Genomic DNA, 19,043 nt, shown 5'->3' with positions numbered 1-19,043 from the left:
AGTGTGCTGTGAGGCTCCTGGGGGACAGAGCCCTGGCCCCAGGCAGCTCTGTCCCCTACTGCTGCTACACCTGGCCATGGGCCAACGCAGCATCATTGAGCAGAGCCCCAGAGGGAAGGAGCCTAAGGTAAGGAGCCAAAAGATCACGGCAGGGGAGGATGTGGAATTCCCTAAGGTGGGAGCCAGGAGTGGACATCCAAAGAGGAGAGCAGCAGTGAGGGGAAGAGGGGGGAGAAGGAAGAATGGGCCAGAGAGAAGGGGCCTGGGTAGACACCGGCTGTATTTAAAGTGCTGACATCTGTCTTGCGCGGATTTTTTTTGCATTGATTTTTTGTTTGTAATACTGTATTAAAATATCGTGTGTCTTGATGACGGAGTTTTGGGCATCCCTTAAATTTTGGACTAGTGCTGCACCTGCCTCACCCTTGTCCTCTGGGTAGGGCAGAAAGAGGCAGGCAGGAGCAGGATGTGCCCAGCAGGCACTAATTGTTTTAGGGGCAGAAACGCCCTCTGTAGCCCCACAAGTCAGATCCGGCTGTTATCCTCATCTTGCAGAGGAAGATAGAGGTCCAAAGAGGTAAGGTGACCTTCCCAAGGTCACACAGCACATAGGCACAGTCCCAGCACTGTAAGAAGCCAGAGGACTGAACCCTGTGACCTCATCAGCATGTCCTGTGTTGAAACAAAATGGCGCAACATTCTGAAGGGGTGCTCTGCCAGGCAGTTAGAGAGGGGAGCAAGGGCTTGTCTGAGTCTCCACCAAGGATGTCCACTCTGCAACTTATTCATACATATTCACAGGGGTCAGGCCTGGGGACCCAGAGAGGGTGGGCCTGAACCAAGGGGGTCATGTCCAGGTGTGGGGACAATCAAATTGGTCTGACAGGTGAAGAGTCACTGACACATGATGTGACCACTCCAGGCACCCGGAGCGGCCTGGGCTGAGGAGAGAGAGAGGTTGTGCAGGCACAACAGGGCACTCTGTGCTGCGTGCAGTGTCTTAATGTGCTGTGCCCTTGATCTTGGAGTCCAGAAGAGTTGTTGAGGGATTTAGGTAGCAGACCGTCACAGTCGGATTCATGTTTGGAAAAACGGCTCCAGATAGGAGATTGATGTGAGGCCAGATTAAGGACCCAGGAGAAACAACGGCCAAAGCCTGCATCTTGGGGATGGGGAGGAAGGATCAGGTACCAAGACCACCTATGAAATTAGCAAGTGAATTTAAAGTGACTGTACCAGAGGTTGACCGGGAGGAATGGGCACTCTCATGGACTGTCTATAGAAGTCCAAAATGTACAACCATTTTAACAATATGCAGCAAGTCATTTTTTAAGTATATTTATTTAAATTGTGCAATTCCACTTCTATGAATTCATGGTGGGGGAGAGGTGAAAATAATCCAAGATATAACAAAAGGTTTATAAACAAGAATGACTAGCTCAACATTACTAATGGTGGGAGAAAACTGGAAATAATCTAAATATCCAGCAGAAAGGGTGTGGCCAAATACAGTATAGAACTTCAATCATAAGGAATCTTCAAACCCTCAAAACTATGTGTGGGTTTTTAAAGTATGTGTACATTTTCAAAAGCCTGCCCGAAATAATAGAAAAATGTCAATGGTGTGTCTCTGGCTGATGGGACTTCCCCTAATTTAAAACTTTGCTTTCTAATTTTCTATACTTTTGAAAATGTTCACAGGAAGATATATTTGGTTTTTACCTTCTAAAATATTTTTTTAAATTTATTTTTTGGGGAGAGCACAAGCTTCTAAAATAATTTTTTTAATTTATTTTTTTGGGAGGGGCAGAGAGAGGGGGACAGAGGATCTGAAGCAGGCTCTGCACTGACAGACTGACAGCAGCGAGCCTGATGTGGGGCTCAAACTTTTGAACCGGGAGATCATGACCTGAGCCAAAGTCAGTCAACCAACTGAGCTACCCAGGTGCCCCTAAAATAATTTGTTTAAGTTCATTTCTTTTTGAGAGAGACAGACAGACAGAGTGCGAGTGGGAAAGGGGCAGAGAGAGAGGGAGACACAGAATCTGAAGCAGGCTCCAGGCTCTGAGTCAGCACAGAGCCTGACGTGGGGCTCGAACTCACAAACCACAAGATCATGACCTGAGCCAAAGTTGGATGCCCAACCAACTGAGCCACTCAGGTGCCCCTAAAATAATTTTTAATACAAGAGTAATGTGTACTTGTTGTAAAAAAAAATAAAAATAAAAATAAAAATGATTAACCACAGAAGTATATAAAAATCCAATGTTTCTGTTTACCATCCCCACACATCTTACCCTAAAACCCATTCTCCAGAGACAGCCACTGTCAGGTTGGTCAGTACATTTCCAACGCTTCTCCTATGTGTATATGTCCCTGAAAACACACACACACACACACACACACACACACACACACACACACACACAAACACCTAGTTGGTATTGGGATTTTTTTTTTAATGAAACCATACCCTGGAATAAGCTTTTTAAACAATGTGTTACTGATATTTTCTATCTCAATTTGGATAGATCCCCCATGTTCTTGTAATGGCTTTGTAAAACCTCAAATTTGGACGAACCAGATTGTATTTAATTATCCCCTTATTAATGGACATTTAGGTTGTTTCCATTTAAAAATATAAATCACAAGTGATGCCGCAATGGAAATCCTCACATATGTGTGCATGTGTTATGTGTGCTTGTATAAAGTGCACTTAAGTATCTACTATGGATAAATGGCTCAAAGTGGAATTGCTCGATCAGAGAGAATGTGTTTGGGGAATGTTCCTAGGCAATGCCCAAATGTCCTTCTGAAAGGTTCCAGCTTATATTCACTGCAGTGAATGATAGTGCCCTTTCCTCTACATCCTTGACAATAATGTGATATTGTTGATCTTTTTTTTTTTTTTTCTCATCCAATGAATATAAGTGAGCCTATGTTTGTTGTTTAATTGGTTATTTGATCATTGGTAAAACTCGTTTTCCTTTCGTTTTTTTATTGTCTGATTTTATTTCTACTGTGAATTTATTTACCAGTTGTAATTTTGCCTGTTTCTCCATTCAGTTGGTTGTATTTTCTTATGGATCTATAGAAACCCTTCATATATTTGGGATATTAACTCATTGTTAAGTCCATAGTTGTAAATATTGTTCCCTGGTGTGTTTTATGCCTTTTGTTGATGGGGTCTTTCACCATAAAGCTGTTTTTAATTTTTATGTGTCAGATTAGTTTAATTTTTTCTTTATGGCTTCTGTGATCTGTGAGACCACATGTGGGAGAAGGCCATCCATGTCTAACTCATGTCCATGACCCTTCTGTAGAATACCAAAATTACCCATCTCTGATACTGCCCCACACTAATCATCTCTTCTTGTAAGTTTCTTCTAAGTGTGCATTAAGGAAAAATGAAAACACCAAAATAGGGAGACAGAGGAATAAGAGTACCTCCTTGTTCCCATCAACCAGATCCCAATATATCAATTTCCTGATGATGCTGACACAACAACAAAATAATTGCTCTTATGCAGTATTTGCAAACAAATTCCAGATATCATACCTTTTTCTCAATAATGATTTCATCTGTGTACCAGAAGATAAAGGCCTAAACAGAAACTAAAGTAGCATGATCAAACCCATGTAGAAACTGTAAATCCTTAACAATGAAAATACTTATCAATGAAGACCTCAAACTTGTCACAAGTGAATGCATGGAATTATATTGTTGATGTTATTGCTATTTGGGGGTATTTCCTTTTCTCTTTCTGAGTATTGAAAATCATTTGACACTGTGATTGTGGGGGCCGGGTGTCTTCAGGACTGTTGGGTCTGTAATAATCCCCCATCACTCTACTTTTCCTTGCAAAGAAGGGACTAAGGGGCTGAGCGGCTGGTGCTGGGACTCTCCCATGGTGGGGATGCTGCCACAGCCTCCCAGAGTTGTATCTGAGCCATCCACTCTGCTTCCTCATCCTGCAAAGGGCTTCTGGCATCAGATCCTTCAGGAGGTCCAGTTTGTATGACGTCAGAATCACCTCCCTGGACAGTTGGCTACTTTGCATCAAAGGACCCACATCAAGTGAACCTTTTTAGGTAGGATTAGCTGCATTGATGTTCAAAGACTCCGTCCATCAGATGGAAAGGGTGCATCACAGCAGTATTTCATTTCTGTCCTCCTTCTCCTGGGAGGGCTGCCACGTACCCATGTGGGGAGTGCCTTTCATGTGCAGGGAAAAGAAGAAATGTGCACTGTTCCCTGCTCTTCCCTACTTCACAGGATGATGACCTGCTCCTTCCACCCTCCCCTGCTGATTCATTTTTATTTGGCGACCTGGTACATGCTGGGATTCAATGGATCAGATTTTGGGAATGTACCAGTGTTGTCCACACTGCATGATGGCTTCATGTCTGCCCATATGGACATTCGTCCACTGGGAGGCTATTCAGGTGGCTCCTGGGTACACTCACATGACCCCAGGAGATCTCAACAGCTCCAGCTTTCTGAGGGAAAACATATTCTATTTCATCTTGTGCATACCTGCCCAGGCCTGAAATTCATCACTGATGCCAGTTTCATTTTGTGGGAGGTGGCATTTAAGACACTTTAAGAGAAGCATAGCAGCAGTCACATACCAGACCCTCCCCAACATGAGCCCAGATTGGGGCTTGGCTGGAGCTGCTCCCAAGGTCACCTGGACACAGGCTGGCATGTCTTACAGGACCAGGCCACACATCACTTACAACAGTCCCAAACTAGCACATCCCCTGGGATAATAAGACAGAGCCCTCTGAAGTTATGTCTCGGGACATAGTTAGTTGCCAATGTCCATACACAGTCCAACTCTTTCTCCCTGCAAAGGATCCTTTGGGAGGGAGGGTACTCCCTCCACCCTCACCTCACATCTCCCCAGGGTATTACAATGTTTGAACACACAGAAAAGAGATGTCCTGTTCATTTCCATGGAAAATAACTCACAATGACACAAAAGCCTTCCACAAACTCACTCCAATATCCAAGAGATAGCGGTAGAAACAGCAAATCAGATACCAACTTCCATTGGAAGAATTGATTCCAAGGATCCTATTGCTGTACACATGGGGACATTGGTGCTATTCTCTGATATGGGTGCGGGACATGTGGCTCTTCTGTTGAGCAGACACCAGCCTGAAGCAGTACCCTCACTTCCTCCATCACAGCTGCACATGGGGGGCTGGGGTTGGGGCAGGGCCTCCCATGGACGGGGTTTTTGTATGAGCCTGTATCACAGTGTTGGGTGTTCGGCGGAGGTACCCAGCTGAGCGTCCTAGGTGAGTCTCATCTTCTCCCTGCTCCCCTGCTCTTCCAGACATCTGGGCATTTTTTGACTGTTTTTTTTTTCCTCTGTGTATCTTATATATAAGTCTCGGTTACTCTTTCACCCGGCACCTCAGCCCCTAGGACCCTGCTCTCCTCCCTTCCCTGTACTGACTGTCGTGCTTGCTTCTTTGTTCATCATAACCCCACACCTCCTACCTGAGGCACAGGGAATGGTGGAATGACCTAAAATCTAAAATCTGTCTGCCGGGGTCATCCTGGGACCCCCATGTGCTCTGTCTGTCCTCTCCTGTCTGGTCTTGTGTTGGACCTTTTTTATATCTGGGAGTTACTAACAGTCCCCATAGAAAATGGAAGAAAGAACAGGGAGCATTGAGGGGGTGACCATGTGGAGAATTTGCAGGGACACGGCACCCTCAGGGCCAAGGCTGGGGACACATGGGTCAGACGTTTAAAACAGGGCCCTGGAACTGTGCGACTCAGGATCTGGGGTGGTCAATGGTGTACCAGTGGAGCAGCTAACCCCACCCCCAGGCCTCATGGGGTTGCAAGGCAGAACCCTGAGGTGTCCTGAAAACTCAAGGAAACCAGCAAGAGGGAGGACAGTGGGGAGAAGAGAAGGTGCCAGGGAAAGGGTCATGGAATGAAAGGATGTGAGAACTGGATGAACACTTGAGTCCTTGCAAGAAATACTTCATACCCCAAAGAGAGGCGGAATCTATGGAATGAAGGCTCTAGTGATATGACTGATTTGCAGGACATGGAGGGCAAGGCTGCAAAAGACAATGGAATGAGAGAGACACAAGAGACACAGGCACACACTCTATTATCAGCAAGGATCCTACCCAATCAGGGACAGCCCAGGAGAGACACATCTGGGTAAAAACAGATCTCTTAGGACAAAGACTTTCACTTCCCCAGCACAGAAGTGTCAGATCAGAATGGTATACAGGATGATTCAATGGAGGTCAGAGAGCTCACATCATAATCCTGACCATAGAGGGACAAACATAGAGCCCAGACAGTCACTGTCAGTATGTCACAGGAGGCAGGGGCAGGACAGTGAGAGTTCAATGTCTCTGTGGGAGGACAGGTGCCAGGAGAGTCTCAGGATGGGTGGTGACAGAAATTCAACTCAAAGACTCCCAGCACAGGTGGGGAGATTTTTGAGGAACACCTTAACTCACCCCCACCTTTGACATGGACCCGTGGACACAGACTGTGCACTAGGGGCCTGATTGGATGTTCAAGAACCTACTCCCACATGAAGACTAAGGTCAAGTGACCCCATGGTGGATGCTGAACCTCTGACCTCTTTTCCCTCCCCCACCCCACAGGTCAGCCCAAGTCAGCCCCCTCGGTCGCACTCTTCCCACCTTCCAATGAGGAGCTCAGCGCCAACAAGGCCACCCTGGTGTGCCTCATCAGTGACTTCTACCCCAGCGGCTTGACGGTGGCCTGGAAGGCAGATGGCACCCCCATCACCCAGGGCGTGGAGACCACCAAGCCCTCCAAACAGAGCAACAACAAGTACGCGGCCAGCAGCTACCTGAGCCTGTCACCGAACCAGTGGAAATCTCGCAGCAGATTCACCTGCCAGGTCACACATGAGGGGAGCACCGTGGAGAAAAATGTGGTCCCTGCAGAGTGCTCTTAGGTCAAGGGACCCCCACCTACCCCAGGGGGTGTGCAGCCATTGGACCTACAGGAAGGATTCCCCTTGCACCAGGATCATCCCAGCCCTTCTCCCTTCAATCAATGCTCAATAAAATGTCCTTTATTCAATCAGAAATTGTGTTCTCTGGTCATTTGGGTTTAACATTTTGTGTCCTGAACTCAACCAACTTTAGGCGGAAACATCATTCTTTTGGCTTCATAAGAAAGGAGCCCATAGAAGATGTCCTCATGTTTTTTGAAAGGTAGTCTTAGTATCAGTCAAGATTGTGAGAGAATATTCTTCAACAGGAGATACAAACAGCAAAAACAAGAAAAACCATCCTCCACAATGTCTGTATACTTTCCTACTTGTATGAACCATGTCCACTGCCAGTCATACCTGCTCTCACTGATCGTGGGTCTCCATGACTTCTAAGATAATTCCTGAGCTTCACCCTGTACCTGTGCCACACTGTCTACAACTACCCCCTCTTATGATGTCCACTGTTCTCTCCTTATAGACCCCCACTCAACACCATGTTTTCCCTAGTTTCCTACCCCATGTGGACATTCCCCATCATACCAGCCTAGAGCTTCCTCTCTTCCTTATGAGAACTCCTGTTCCTAACTCCCCAGGAAAAGTGACCTGTTCTCCCTTCCACAGACTCCCTGTCATACTTACTACAGGACCCTCTGCCTGTACACTGGTCACTCACACCCACACTGCCACTGCTGGCACCTCCACACAACAGTGTCTCTTGGTTCCCTCTGGCATCCAAGGTCTCTGAGAGATAGACTCCAGCTATGCTCTCTAGGTTCTCTCTAAGGCCAGGCCAACCCATGAGACCATCACTTGTGCTTAGGTGACATGCCTGGGACCTATATGTTATAAATCAAGGCTCAGATTCTGGCAATGGTCTGCTGACAGATTTCTCAACTGGCTCTTCTACTTAGGACCTCAGTGTGGGATCTGAGCCATAACACACACAAGCATACACACAGGTACCAATGAACAGAAACATACATGCACACACATAATGATCACAGAGCCATTGGTTCATTTATAAAACTGCCATGGTGGGCACCTCTATGGAAGGCTCATGACGAGCTGGGTGAGGAGGTGTTGCACGGAGTCCAGGATGGGATGTGAACAAAGAAAACTCAGTCCCTGCCGAAGATACCAATGCCAGCCAGTAACAATAGAAGGCTCCAGAGATTCTGGTCAAAGCTGCAGTGAGAAAAGCAACCTCATGGGCTAGTGGGAGGGAGTTAAGAGATGAAGCAAGAGCAAATCACAGAAGACAGCAGGAGTCCTGGCTTAGCGTGCATGTGTGTCACAGAAAGAATGCCAGACCTGTGTGTACCCTATGTGAGCTCTGCAGGTGACATCTCCAGGCCAAGATGCAGACCCAGGCCCTGGGTGTCAGAGACATCACAGAGTGATGGTCCGGTGCAGGGATACAGTATGTGTCCTGTGTGGTGGGGTCACCCTGTGCTAGTGATACTCCTCTATGTGGGTAATGTGTGATTCTCAGTCAGTTCAAGAGACCAGCACAGACTCCAACACATCAGCTCAGGGTGAAATTGTTGGACCCAGTGCCTGCCTCCCCAAGCACGATGGACCCACCAGATCTATCCAGCTTCCATTCAGCCCACAAACCCCTAAAGCATGACAGCTGCTCTCATGGGGCTCAGGAGAGGGACTAAACAGTGACCACACTACCTTTCAGAAGAACCAGCCAAAGGCAGAGATTCGGGAGCTCAGGACCCTATAGAAGGATCTAAGTATTGGGGAGAAACATGATTCTCCTCTCAACACTTTGCATTCCTCACCCCAAACCTCCACGGTTTCCTGTTCTGAGGATGTGGTGGCATATCCAGGACCCTCCCCACAAGTCCAAAGTCTGCAAAGGGCTCTCAGCTCCATCACCTCTGTGCTGAAACAGCCTGCTCACCCTTTCTACAATGACATCCTGACACAGACTGAGGAAAGAACACAGCACCTTCCTAAGGATGGCATTGGCTGGGAATTCTGATGCCATATCTAGAGGAGGTCTCTCAACTCCTCCCCATGACTGAGGATGGATGGAATCTGAACCCTCCATGGAACTGAAATTCCAGGTCCCCAGGGGTCACCCCCATCACCCACCCATCTGCCTGACCAGCACCCGTGACAAGGAGGCTGGGCTTTGGGCCTCCTGTGCAGCTGCAGGTGGGCCTGGGTCAGCGGTGGAGGGACTGACAGAGGGTTTGTGTTCGAGGCTATGTCACAGTGTCATATTTTCGGTGGAGGGACCCATCTGACCGTCCTCGGTGAGTCTTCCCCCTTTCCCTCCTCTTTCAGATCCACTGTACAATTTCGGGCTATTGTGCTTTCTCTTATGAGCTGAGCTTAGTCTGAAGGTCTATGGGGTCTGTAAGTTTTGCCCCCTTTGTCTGCCCCTCATCCCCTCCACTGGTCCCATCTTGTCAGATATCAGGTCAGGGCTACAGGGGACCATCCCCATGAAGCCTTCCTGATCTAGACCTGAACTAATGCCTCACTATGGCTCCAGATCTCTCCCCACATGAATCTTCTCCTCTGGACTTGGGGATGGTCAACTCCCCATTCAGGGCCTCTGGGTTCCAAGAGTCCAAGGAGAATTGGGCAGAGGTGTGGGGTGGTTCAGGCTGCCAGAGAGGCTGTGGGATGAGAGAAGGATTCTGGGGATGGCTCAGGCACTGGGTTCCAACCTCAGAGAGCCCCAGGAAGAGGACTTCCTGAAGCGTAGTGAGGAGAGCCTTGTCTGGGAACTTGGGAGACATGGAGGAGGAAGTGGGACAAGAGGGTCAAGGATTAAGGGAGGATTTCAGAGGAGAAGGGGGCCGTTAGTGCTGGGACCTTCCATTTCCACAGAGACATTCAGGACACCAATATCAGGACAAGTCTTAGGACTGTGTCCTGAGGTCGGGACATTCAGCAGCAGGAGTACATCCTTCATTGTCCACCATGGAGGGAAAGTGCCTTGAGCAGATACACGGGGCCGGAGTTCCTTGATAGGGACAGGTGACAGGGACAGTGACTGCCAGGCTTTCAGAAATGCTAAGACAGTCAGACCTCCTAGAATAAATTTACAATACAGGGAGACTCCTCAGAAAAGACATAGCCTAGCCTCAGAAACTAAAATTCACCTTACCTTCAAACCCTCAATCTATAGGACTCCTTGGAATCCAGCCCCAGGGAATCCACTTTTTAATTTTTTTTTTAATTTATTCATTTTTGAGAGACAGGGAGAGGCAGACGGTGAGCCAGGGAGGGCAGAGAGAGAAGAAGACATAGAATCCCAAGCAGGCTCCAGACTCTAAGCTAACAGCACAGCTGACAGCACAAGGCAGGGCTTGAATTCACAAACCATGATATCATGGCCTGAGCCCAACTCAAACGTTTAACCAACAGAGCCATGAAGGTGCCCCAGAAACTTCCATTTCTTACCCACCAAGCATCATTAGGCAGGGTCCATGTTGGGAGGTGGGCAAAGCTGCAATGATGGTGTGAGGGGTTCTGGGGGCAGGAAATCTACTTTTCAAAGGGTAACACAGCACTGCAAACAGGAAAGACCAGCTATAGTATAACTGGGTAGGGGACTTGGGGTATATGGCAGTGACACAAACTTCCAGAACAGACAGATTCACAAGGGAATGCAGGTCTCAGGGCCAGTGCCAGCCACTCCCAGGGGGAGGACTGTGTGGATTAGGAGGACATGAGATCCAGAGAGTGTCTGGGGCCATGGAAGGACTCAGACACTACAGAATCTGGCAGTCAGATCCATTCCAACAGGTGAGTAACCCTACCCACAGCTGACCTGACATCAGGGAGCTGAGGCCACATGAGGCCCAAGCCATGGACATGACAGAGCTGTTCCTCACATCAAGACTGAGGTAGGAACTTCAGCCATGGACACCTGATCTCTGACTTACAGCCTCCCCCCCTTCCGACAGGTCAGCCCAAGGCGGCCCCCTCGGTCACACTCTTCCCGCCCTCCAATGAGGAGCTCAGTGCCAACAAGGCCACCCTGGTGTGCCTCATCAGTGACTTCTACCCCAGCGGCTTGACAGTAGCCTGGAAGGCAGACGGCACCCCCGTCACCCAGGGCGTGGAGACCACCAAGCCCTCCAAACAGAGCAACAACAAGTACGCGGCCAGCAGCTACCTGAGCCTGTCACCGAACCAGTGGAAATCTCGCGGCAGATTCACCTGCCAGGTCACGCACGAGGGGAGCACTGTGGAGAAGAGTGTGGTCCCCGCAGAGTGTTCTTAGGTCCCCGAGACTGTCAGGGATGGAGGCCTTCCTCACCCAGATACCCCTTCCCCAGTTCATCATGTACCCCTGAGAGCCAACTCCTGGATCAGCTCAGACCAGGAAGGTCACACACCCTCCCGGTTTCTATTTGTGCTCAATAAAGAACTTATTGTTTATCATTCAACATTTCTGATGTGAATTCTCTGTCTGGTTATGTCTGAGTTAACGGCTTAGTAATTAAGAGAAGGGACAGTTATGACACGTGATTCTATCTAACCGCCATCCACCCAACTAACCCTAAAAGGACCCCATTGACGCTGTATCCCCCTGGGTGTGACCCAGAGTAGAAAACAGTCCTGCCATACCAGCCCCCCAGGATGCAGTCTTTGCCACCTGGAAAGGGAGAAAAACTGAGTGAGAAGGACCAGGGGTCCCCGTAGGGTGTCAGGGAGGAACAAGGAGGGTCCCAGGAGCCAGCAGTGGGCAGAAGCAACAATAAGGAGGAACGAGGTCCTTGAGCAGAAACAGTGGTCTTTAGGAACAGAGGTGAACTTCCTGGTTCCATACAGGGTGACCCAGAGGGGGGAGCGACTACCAAATGAGGGGTCCATGATTGGCACCTTAGCAGGGAGCCATGGAAAGCTCTGAACAACGCACCTTAGAAGTACATTTCTCAAACTTTCACAATACATGTTAGGTGAGTAAAGACACTAACAAGTCCTACAGGGAAACAGTTTCACATCTTGTAGCCTAACCCTTCCTGAACCTAGTTGATTCTCCTAACCAACTGAGGAAGCTCTGGAACACTCTTCAAGACAGTTGTGTTGCTACTTGAGGTCAGGCTGAGGCACAAGGACAACAGTCTATGTTCTGTTGGGCCTCAGTCAAGGCCAGGCTCAAAGAGACCCTAACAGGGGGCTGGGACCTCAGTCATGAAGAGTCTCATCATCTAAACTGAGATCAAGGAGAGTTACTCTATGGTTAGGTTATAAATGAAGTTGATGATATCAGCCTGCAAGTGGTGGGGACATGGAGAACTGAGTAAATGACAAAGGAGGCCATCCTGGGCACATAATGGGCAGCCACGATTATCCCAAAGAGGGGAGCCAATTCGTATTCAGGAGTATAGTTCAGCTGGTGCAGACCAAGTCAGGCAGAGTGAGTGTGGCCTGAGGGCTATGGCAAAGTCAGGATCCCCTTCCCCAGGTATTCAGGGTCCACTGAGCCTCCTATGCCTGAGCCTCCTTCACTCACTGTGGTTCAATCCTGAGTGCATCTGTAACCTGGTATCAGAGACACACTCACTCCCAGGTCAGTGAAGCAGGTGAGGTCGTTCTCACAGAGATGCCGGCACAACAAGCCCCCTGTCTATGTCTCCAGCTCATCAGAGACAAGGAGTTGCTTTCACCTGACCTGCAAGGAAGCCAGATCAGACCAGAGAAGAGCCTACAAAGCTCAGGAATTCTGAGAGCACAGGGAACCCTTAGAGTTTTATCCCAGCCACTCCTGCCCTAGGGAAGCCGAAGAGGGAGAAGGGAGATTAGGGGGTCCTAGTATGCCACAGCACCTGCTGGCCCCATGTCATGGATCTGAGTGCTTGGGACCACATGTGGGAGAAGGCCACCCAAGTCTAACTCATAACCCTGCTGTAGAATGCCAAAATCACCCCACCTCTGATACTGCCCCACACTATCATCTCTTCTTGTAAGTTTCTTCTAAGTGTGCATTAAGGAAAAATGAAAACACCAAAATAGGGAGACAGAGGAATAAGAGTACCTCCATGTTCCCATCAACCAGGTCCCAATCTATCAATTCCCTGATGATGCTGACACAACAAAATAATTGCCCTCTTATGCAATATTTGCAAACAAATTCCAGATATCATACCTTTTTCTCAATAATGATTTCATCTGTGTACCAGAAGATAAAGGCCTAAACAGAAACTAAAGTAGCATGATCAAACCCATGTAGAAACTGTAAATCCTTAACAATGAAAATACTTATCAATGAAGACCTCAAACTTGTCACAAGTGAATGCATGGAATTATATTGTTAATGTTATTGCTATTTGGGGGTATTTCCTTTTCTCTTTCTGAGTATTGAAAATCATTTGACACTGTGATTGTGGAGGTCGGGTGTCTTCAGGACTGTTGGGTCTGTAAGAATCCCCCATCACTCTACTTTTCCTTGCAAGGAAAGGACTAAGGGGCTGAGCGGCTGGTGCTGGGACTCTCCCATGGTGGGGATGCAGCCACAACCTCCCAGAGTTGTATCTGAGCCATCCTCTCTGCTTCCTCATCCTGCAAAGAGCTTCTGGCATCAGATCCTTCAGGAGGTCCAGTTTGTACAACGTCAGAATCACCTCCCTGGACAGTTGGCTACTTTGCATCAAAGGACCCACATCAAGTGAATCTTTTTAGGTAGGATTAGCTGCTTTGATGTTCAATGACTCCGTCCATCCGATGGACAGGGTGCATCACGGCAATATTTCATTTGTCTTCCTTCTCCTAGGAGGGCTGCCACGTACCCAGGTGGGGAGTACCTTTCATGTGCAGGGAAAAGAAGAAATGTGCACTGTTCCCTGCTCTTCCCTACTTCACAGGATGATGACATGCTCCCTCACCCTCCCCTGCTGACTCATTTCTATTTGGTGACCTGGTACATGCTGGGATTGAGGAGATAGGCTGGTGGAATGCATGGGGTTGTCCACTATACATATGGTAATGAGGTTGTATCTATGGACTTTAGTCCAATCAGAGCCCTTCAGGTGGCTCCTGGGTACACTCACAAGACCCCAGGTGATCTCTGTATCTCCTGCTATCTGATGGACAACATATTCTACTTCACTTGTGCCTACCCGCCCCAGGCCTGAAAGTGGGCACTGATACCAGTTCCGTTACGTGGCAGGCAGCGTTTAAGCCCCTTGAATGAAGCAGAGCAACAGTCACAGCAGATCCTTTCCAATATGGGACTAGATAAGGGTTTGGCTTGGGCTGTTCCCAAAGTCACCTGGAAACAGGCTAGCATATCCCACAGGACCAGGACAGACTTCACATGGGACAGTTCCAAACAAGGACATCCCCTTGGAAAATAAGGCTGAGCTCTATGAAGTGATGGTTGGGGGCATAGGAAGTTTCCAGTGGCCTATACACACAGGCCCACCTGCTGTTCCCTGCAGAGCAAGGTGTGGGAGGGAAGATCCACCCTCTGCCCTCACCTCATGGTCTCTCCAAGGAATTAGGATTGTTTGAACAAACACAGAAGGGATTTCCTCTTCATTCTATAAATCCTTACTCATGGTGACACAGAGGCCCTCCACAACTCATTCAAATCCCAGGAGACACAGGTAGAAACAGCAGATGAGATACCAACTTCTTCTAGAAGAATTGACTCCAACCATCCTCTGGCTGCACACTTGGGGACCTTAAACCTGTTATCTGCTAGTGGTGGAAGACCTTTTTCTCCCACTGAGCAGACACCAGCATGGAGCAGTGCCCCCCTTCCTCCATCACAGCTGCAGGCGGAGGTCTAGGGGTTTGGGGACGGATTCCACGTGGTGGTTTTAGTCTTATGCTGTATCCCAGTGTTTTGTTTTTGGCAGAGGGACCTGGCTGACGGTCCTAGGTGAATCTCACATTCTCCCTCCTTCCCTGCTCCCCCACATATTTGGGAAATTTTCTGCTATTTTTTTTCTTTCTGTGTCTTTTCTCAACTTGGTCACTCGTTCATCTGGGACACCAGTCCCTGGGACCCTGATCTCCTTCCCTCCCTCTACAGAATGTACTGCTTGCTTCTTTGGTCATCACAGCCCCTCCCCTACCACCTGAGAGGCAGAGGATGGTCGGGATGAGCTAAAAACTCATCTGTGTGTCCGCCAGGTCATCCAGGGTCCCACATGTGCTCTTTTCTGTCCACCCTTGTAAGATCTCTTATTGGACAACCTTTGTCTCTGGGAGTCACTAAGTGTCCTCACATAAAAGGGAAGAGATAACAGGGAGCATTGAGGAGGTGACCATGTGGAGTATTTACTGGGCCATGCACCCTCAGAGCCAAGGCTGAGGACACAAACAACAAGGTTCAGGGCAGAGCCTGGGGATCAGGGTCCAGAGTCAGCAGTGGTGCAGGTAGAGCTCCCCCCAGGCCTTATGGAGTGGCCATATAGAGTTGGCCTGGGGACTCAGACAAACTTGCCAGAGGCAGGATGGAGCTTGTAGGAGTAGATGCCAGAGAAAGAGTCATGGAATGAGAAGATGTGAGACATGAGTGGACTCTTGAGTCCCTGCAGGACACACATCTGCAACAAACACAGGAGAATCTATGGCATGAAAGCTCTCATGAAATGACTAATTTGCAGGACATGGGGACTGGGGCTGCAGAAAGGCTGTGGATTGAGAGTGATGCAAGGCCACGCAGACACACTCTGTATGATCAGCAAGGATCCTACCCCATCAGGGACAGCCCAGGAGAGACACATCTGGGTAAAAACAGACCCCTTAGGGCAAAGACCTCACACAAGACTCAAGATAGAATGGTCCACAGGATGAGCCAATAGGAGGTCAGAGAGTTCACATAATAGCACTGGCCACAGAGGACAAAAGTAGAGCTGAGACAGACACTGTCAAAAGTCAGAGGAGGCAAGAGCGGGACAGTGAGAGTTAGATGTCTCGGTGGAAGGAAAGATCTCAGAAGAGTCTTGGGATGGGTAGTGATAGGAATCCACCTCAAAGGTTCCCAGCAAAGGTGGGGAGATGATTGAATAACAACTTAAACCACCCCACCACCCCACAACATGGATTCACATGGACACAGAAGGGGAACTGGAGGCCTGACTGAATGTTCAGGTAGCTGTACCCACATGAAGGCCGATGTCAAGTGAAGTGACCCCAAACATGGAAGCTGAGCTTCTGACCTCCTGTCCCTCCCCCACCCCACAGGTCAGCCCAAGTCCTCGCCCTCAGTTACCTCAGCCCACCCTCCCCTGAGGAGCTCAGCAATAACAAGGCCACCCTGGTGTGCCTCATCAGTGACTTCTACCCCAGCTGCTTGACGGTGGCCTGGAAGGCAGACGGCACCCCCGTCACACGGGGCGTGGAGACCACCAACCCCTCCAAACAGAACAACAAGTATGCAGCCAGCAGCTACCTGAGGTTGTTGCCTGACAAGTAAAAATCTCACAGCAGATTCACCTGCCAGGTCACGCACGAGGGGAGCACCATGGAGAAGAATGTGGTCCCTGAGGAGTGCTCTTAGGTCAAGACATCCCCTACCCACTCAAAGGGCTGAGAGCCACAGGACCTCCAGGAAGGATTCCCCTTGCACCAGGATCATCCCAGCCCTCCTCCCAGCACCCAATCATGCTCAATAAAATGTTCTTTATTCAATCAGAATTCAGGCTGTCTGGTAATTTGGGCTTAACATTTCAGTCCAGAACTCAACCATCTTTGGGGGAAAACAGGATTCTTTTGGCCTTGGGAAAAGAGCCCAGTGAAGGCGTCCTCATGTTTCATGAGGGGTTATTTTGCTCTCAGCCAGAATTCTCACACAATACTCCTGAACAGGAGATCAAAACAACAGAAATTAAAGAGACCATCCTCCACAATGTCTCTAGCTTTCCTTCTTGTGTTAACCATGCCCACTGCCAGTCATAGCTTCCCTCACTGATACCAGATCCCCTGGATTTCTTGGATAATTCCTCAGTTTCTCCCTGGACCTGGCACCTCACCATCTACAAGAAGCCCTCCTCTGAATATTCCCACTCTCCTCTTCCTATAGACCCCCACTCAGTGCCAGCTTTTCCCTGGTTTCCTACCCCATGTGGACATTCCCAATTGTCACAACCTAGAGCCTCCTCCCTCTCTCATGAGAACACCTGCTCCTACCTCCCCAGGAACACTGACTGTCCTCCACCCACAGACGCCCTGTCACACTCACTATAGGAGCCCCTGCCTGGGCACTGGTCACTCACACCCACACTCCCACTGCTGGCATCTCACCCCACCAGTGTCTCTTGGTTCACACTACATCCAAGTTCTCTGGGAAACAGACTCCAGCTTTGCTTTCTGGGACCCCTCCGAGGCCAGGCCAACCCATGAGCCCATCATTTGTCCTTCGTTAACCTGCCTAGGGTGTCTGTTATAAATCAAGACTCAGATTCTGGAAATGCGCTGTTGACAGGTTTCTCAACTGACTCATCTACTTAGGAGCTCAGTGTAGTATCTGATCATAACACACACACAAGCACACACACAGGTCCCAACAAACAGAAACATACATGCACACTCATGATGATCACAGAGACACTGGTCCATTTACAAAACTGCCATGGTGGGCATCTCTATGGAAAGATCAGGAGGAGCTGGGGTAGAAGGTGCTGCACAGGGAGGCAGGATATGACATGAACAGAGACAATTCCATCTCTGTCATCCCTACCAGAGCCAGCCACTAGCAATAGAAGGCTCCAGGGATTCTATTTGTGCTGGAGTGAGACAAGAAACCTCATGAGAAGCTGGAAGGGTGTTTACGCACTCATCGAGAGCAGATCGAGGAAGCCAGTCAGAGTTCTAGCTCAGTGCGCCAATGTGACAAAGAAAGAAGGATGCCAGACCTGTGTGTCCCCTATTGTGAGCTCTGCAGGTGACATCCCAAGGCAAGGATGCAGGAGAAGGCCATAGGTGTCAGAGAGCCTCCTCACAATGTGAAGGTCCAGTGCAGAGGTACAGTATGTTTTCCAGCTTGGTGGGGGAACCCTGTGCTAGTGATGCTCCTGTATGTGGGCCATGTGTGATTCTCAGTCAGTTCAAGGCTAGGCACAGACTCCGACATTTCCACTCAGGGAAAAACTGTAGGATGTAGTGACTGCATCCACACACACCAGGGGCCCAACACGTCTATCCAGCTTATGTTCAGCCCACATCTCCCTATACCATGACAGTTGCCCTCACAGCTCAGGATAGGGACTAAACAGTGACCATGCTACCTTCCTAAAGAACCAGCCAAAGGCAGCGATTCGGGACATCGGGGCTAAGAGAGACATCTAAGTGCTGGGGGAAACGTGATTCTCCTCCCAATACTTTCCATTCCTGACCCCAAACCTCCACTGCTTCCCCTGCAGATGATGTAGTGGCATATCCAGGAGCCTCCCCGTCAGTCCCAACTCTGCAAAGGGCTCCCAGCTCCATTGCCTCTGTGCTGAAACACCCCTGCTCACCCCTTCTACAATGACATCCTGACACAGACTGAGGAGAGCACAGAGCACCTTCCTAAGCATGGTGTTAGCTGAATTCTGATGCCATACCTAAAGAGCATCTCTCCATCCCCTCCCCATGACTGAGGATAGATGGATTCTGAACCCTCCATGGAACTGATTCCAGGTCCCCAGGGGTCAACCCCATCACCCACCCATCTGCCTGACCAGCACCCGTGACAAGAAGGCTGGGCTTTGGGCCTCCCGTGCAGCTGCAGGTGGGCCTGGGTCAGGGGTGGAGGGGCTGACAGAGGGTTTGTGTTCCAGGCTGTGTCACAGTGTGCTTTGTTCGGCGGAGGGACCCATCTGACCGTCCTCGGTGAGTCTCCCCTTTCCTCCTCTTTTGGCTCCAGTATACAATTTCAGGTGATTTTCTTCTGCTTTCTATTGTGACCTGGGCTCGGGCTGAAGGTCTGTGGGGTCTGTAAGTTTTGCCTCTTTTATCTGCCCCTTATCTCCTCCACTGGCCCCATATTGTCAGAAGTGCTCAGGGCTACAGGGGACGTCCCCGTGAGCCCTTCCTAATCTAGACCTGAACTCAGGCCTCACT

The 19,043-nt window shown here is 49.2% G+C and overlaps 3 protein-coding genes and 1 gene segment (V, D, J or C); all 4 read left to right on the top strand.

Annotated features, from left to right (window-relative positions):
- The window catches only part of LOC106988734 (immunoglobulin lambda variable 5-39-like), a 603,934-nt gene extending 596,828 nt beyond the window's left edge, over positions 1–7,106 (top strand). The window contains 2 exon segments of the V gene segment in view: positions 5,268–5,307; positions 6,652–7,106. Of these exon segments, the coding sequence occupies positions 5,268–5,307; positions 6,652–6,971 (360 nt within the window).
- LOC106988627 (immunoglobulin lambda-1 light chain-like) overlaps positions 1–19,043 on the top strand; it is a 308,524-nt gene that overhangs the window by 250,553 nt on the left and 38,928 nt on the right. The gene's annotated exons all lie outside the window — the stretch shown is intronic.
- Positions 1–19,043, top strand: part of LOC128312485 (immunoglobulin lambda-1 light chain-like) — a 442,895-nt gene that overhangs the window by 408,251 nt on the left and 15,601 nt on the right. The window lies entirely within an intron of this gene.
- The window catches only part of LOC106988621 (immunoglobulin lambda-1 light chain-like), a 505,411-nt gene that overhangs the window by 484,196 nt on the left and 2,172 nt on the right, over positions 1–19,043 (top strand). For 2 of the 3 annotated variants that reach the window (XM_053206518.1, XM_053206516.1), the window contains exon 3: positions 18,771–18,812. In XM_053206518.1, the coding sequence (XP_053062493.1) occupies positions 18,771–18,812 (42 nt within the window). The remainder of the gene's footprint in view (positions 1–18,770; positions 18,813–19,043) is intronic. The other variant, XM_053206517.1, reaches the window with a different exon arrangement.

Source organism: Acinonyx jubatus, chromosome D3 (genome assembly GCF_027475565.1).
Source record: "Acinonyx jubatus isolate Ajub_Pintada_27869175 chromosome D3, VMU_Ajub_asm_v1.0, whole genome shotgun sequence".
In the NCBI taxonomy this organism is placed as follows: domain Eukaryota; kingdom Metazoa; phylum Chordata; class Mammalia; order Carnivora; family Felidae; genus Acinonyx; species Acinonyx jubatus.
This window is presented reverse-complemented; position numbering and strand designations above follow the sequence as displayed.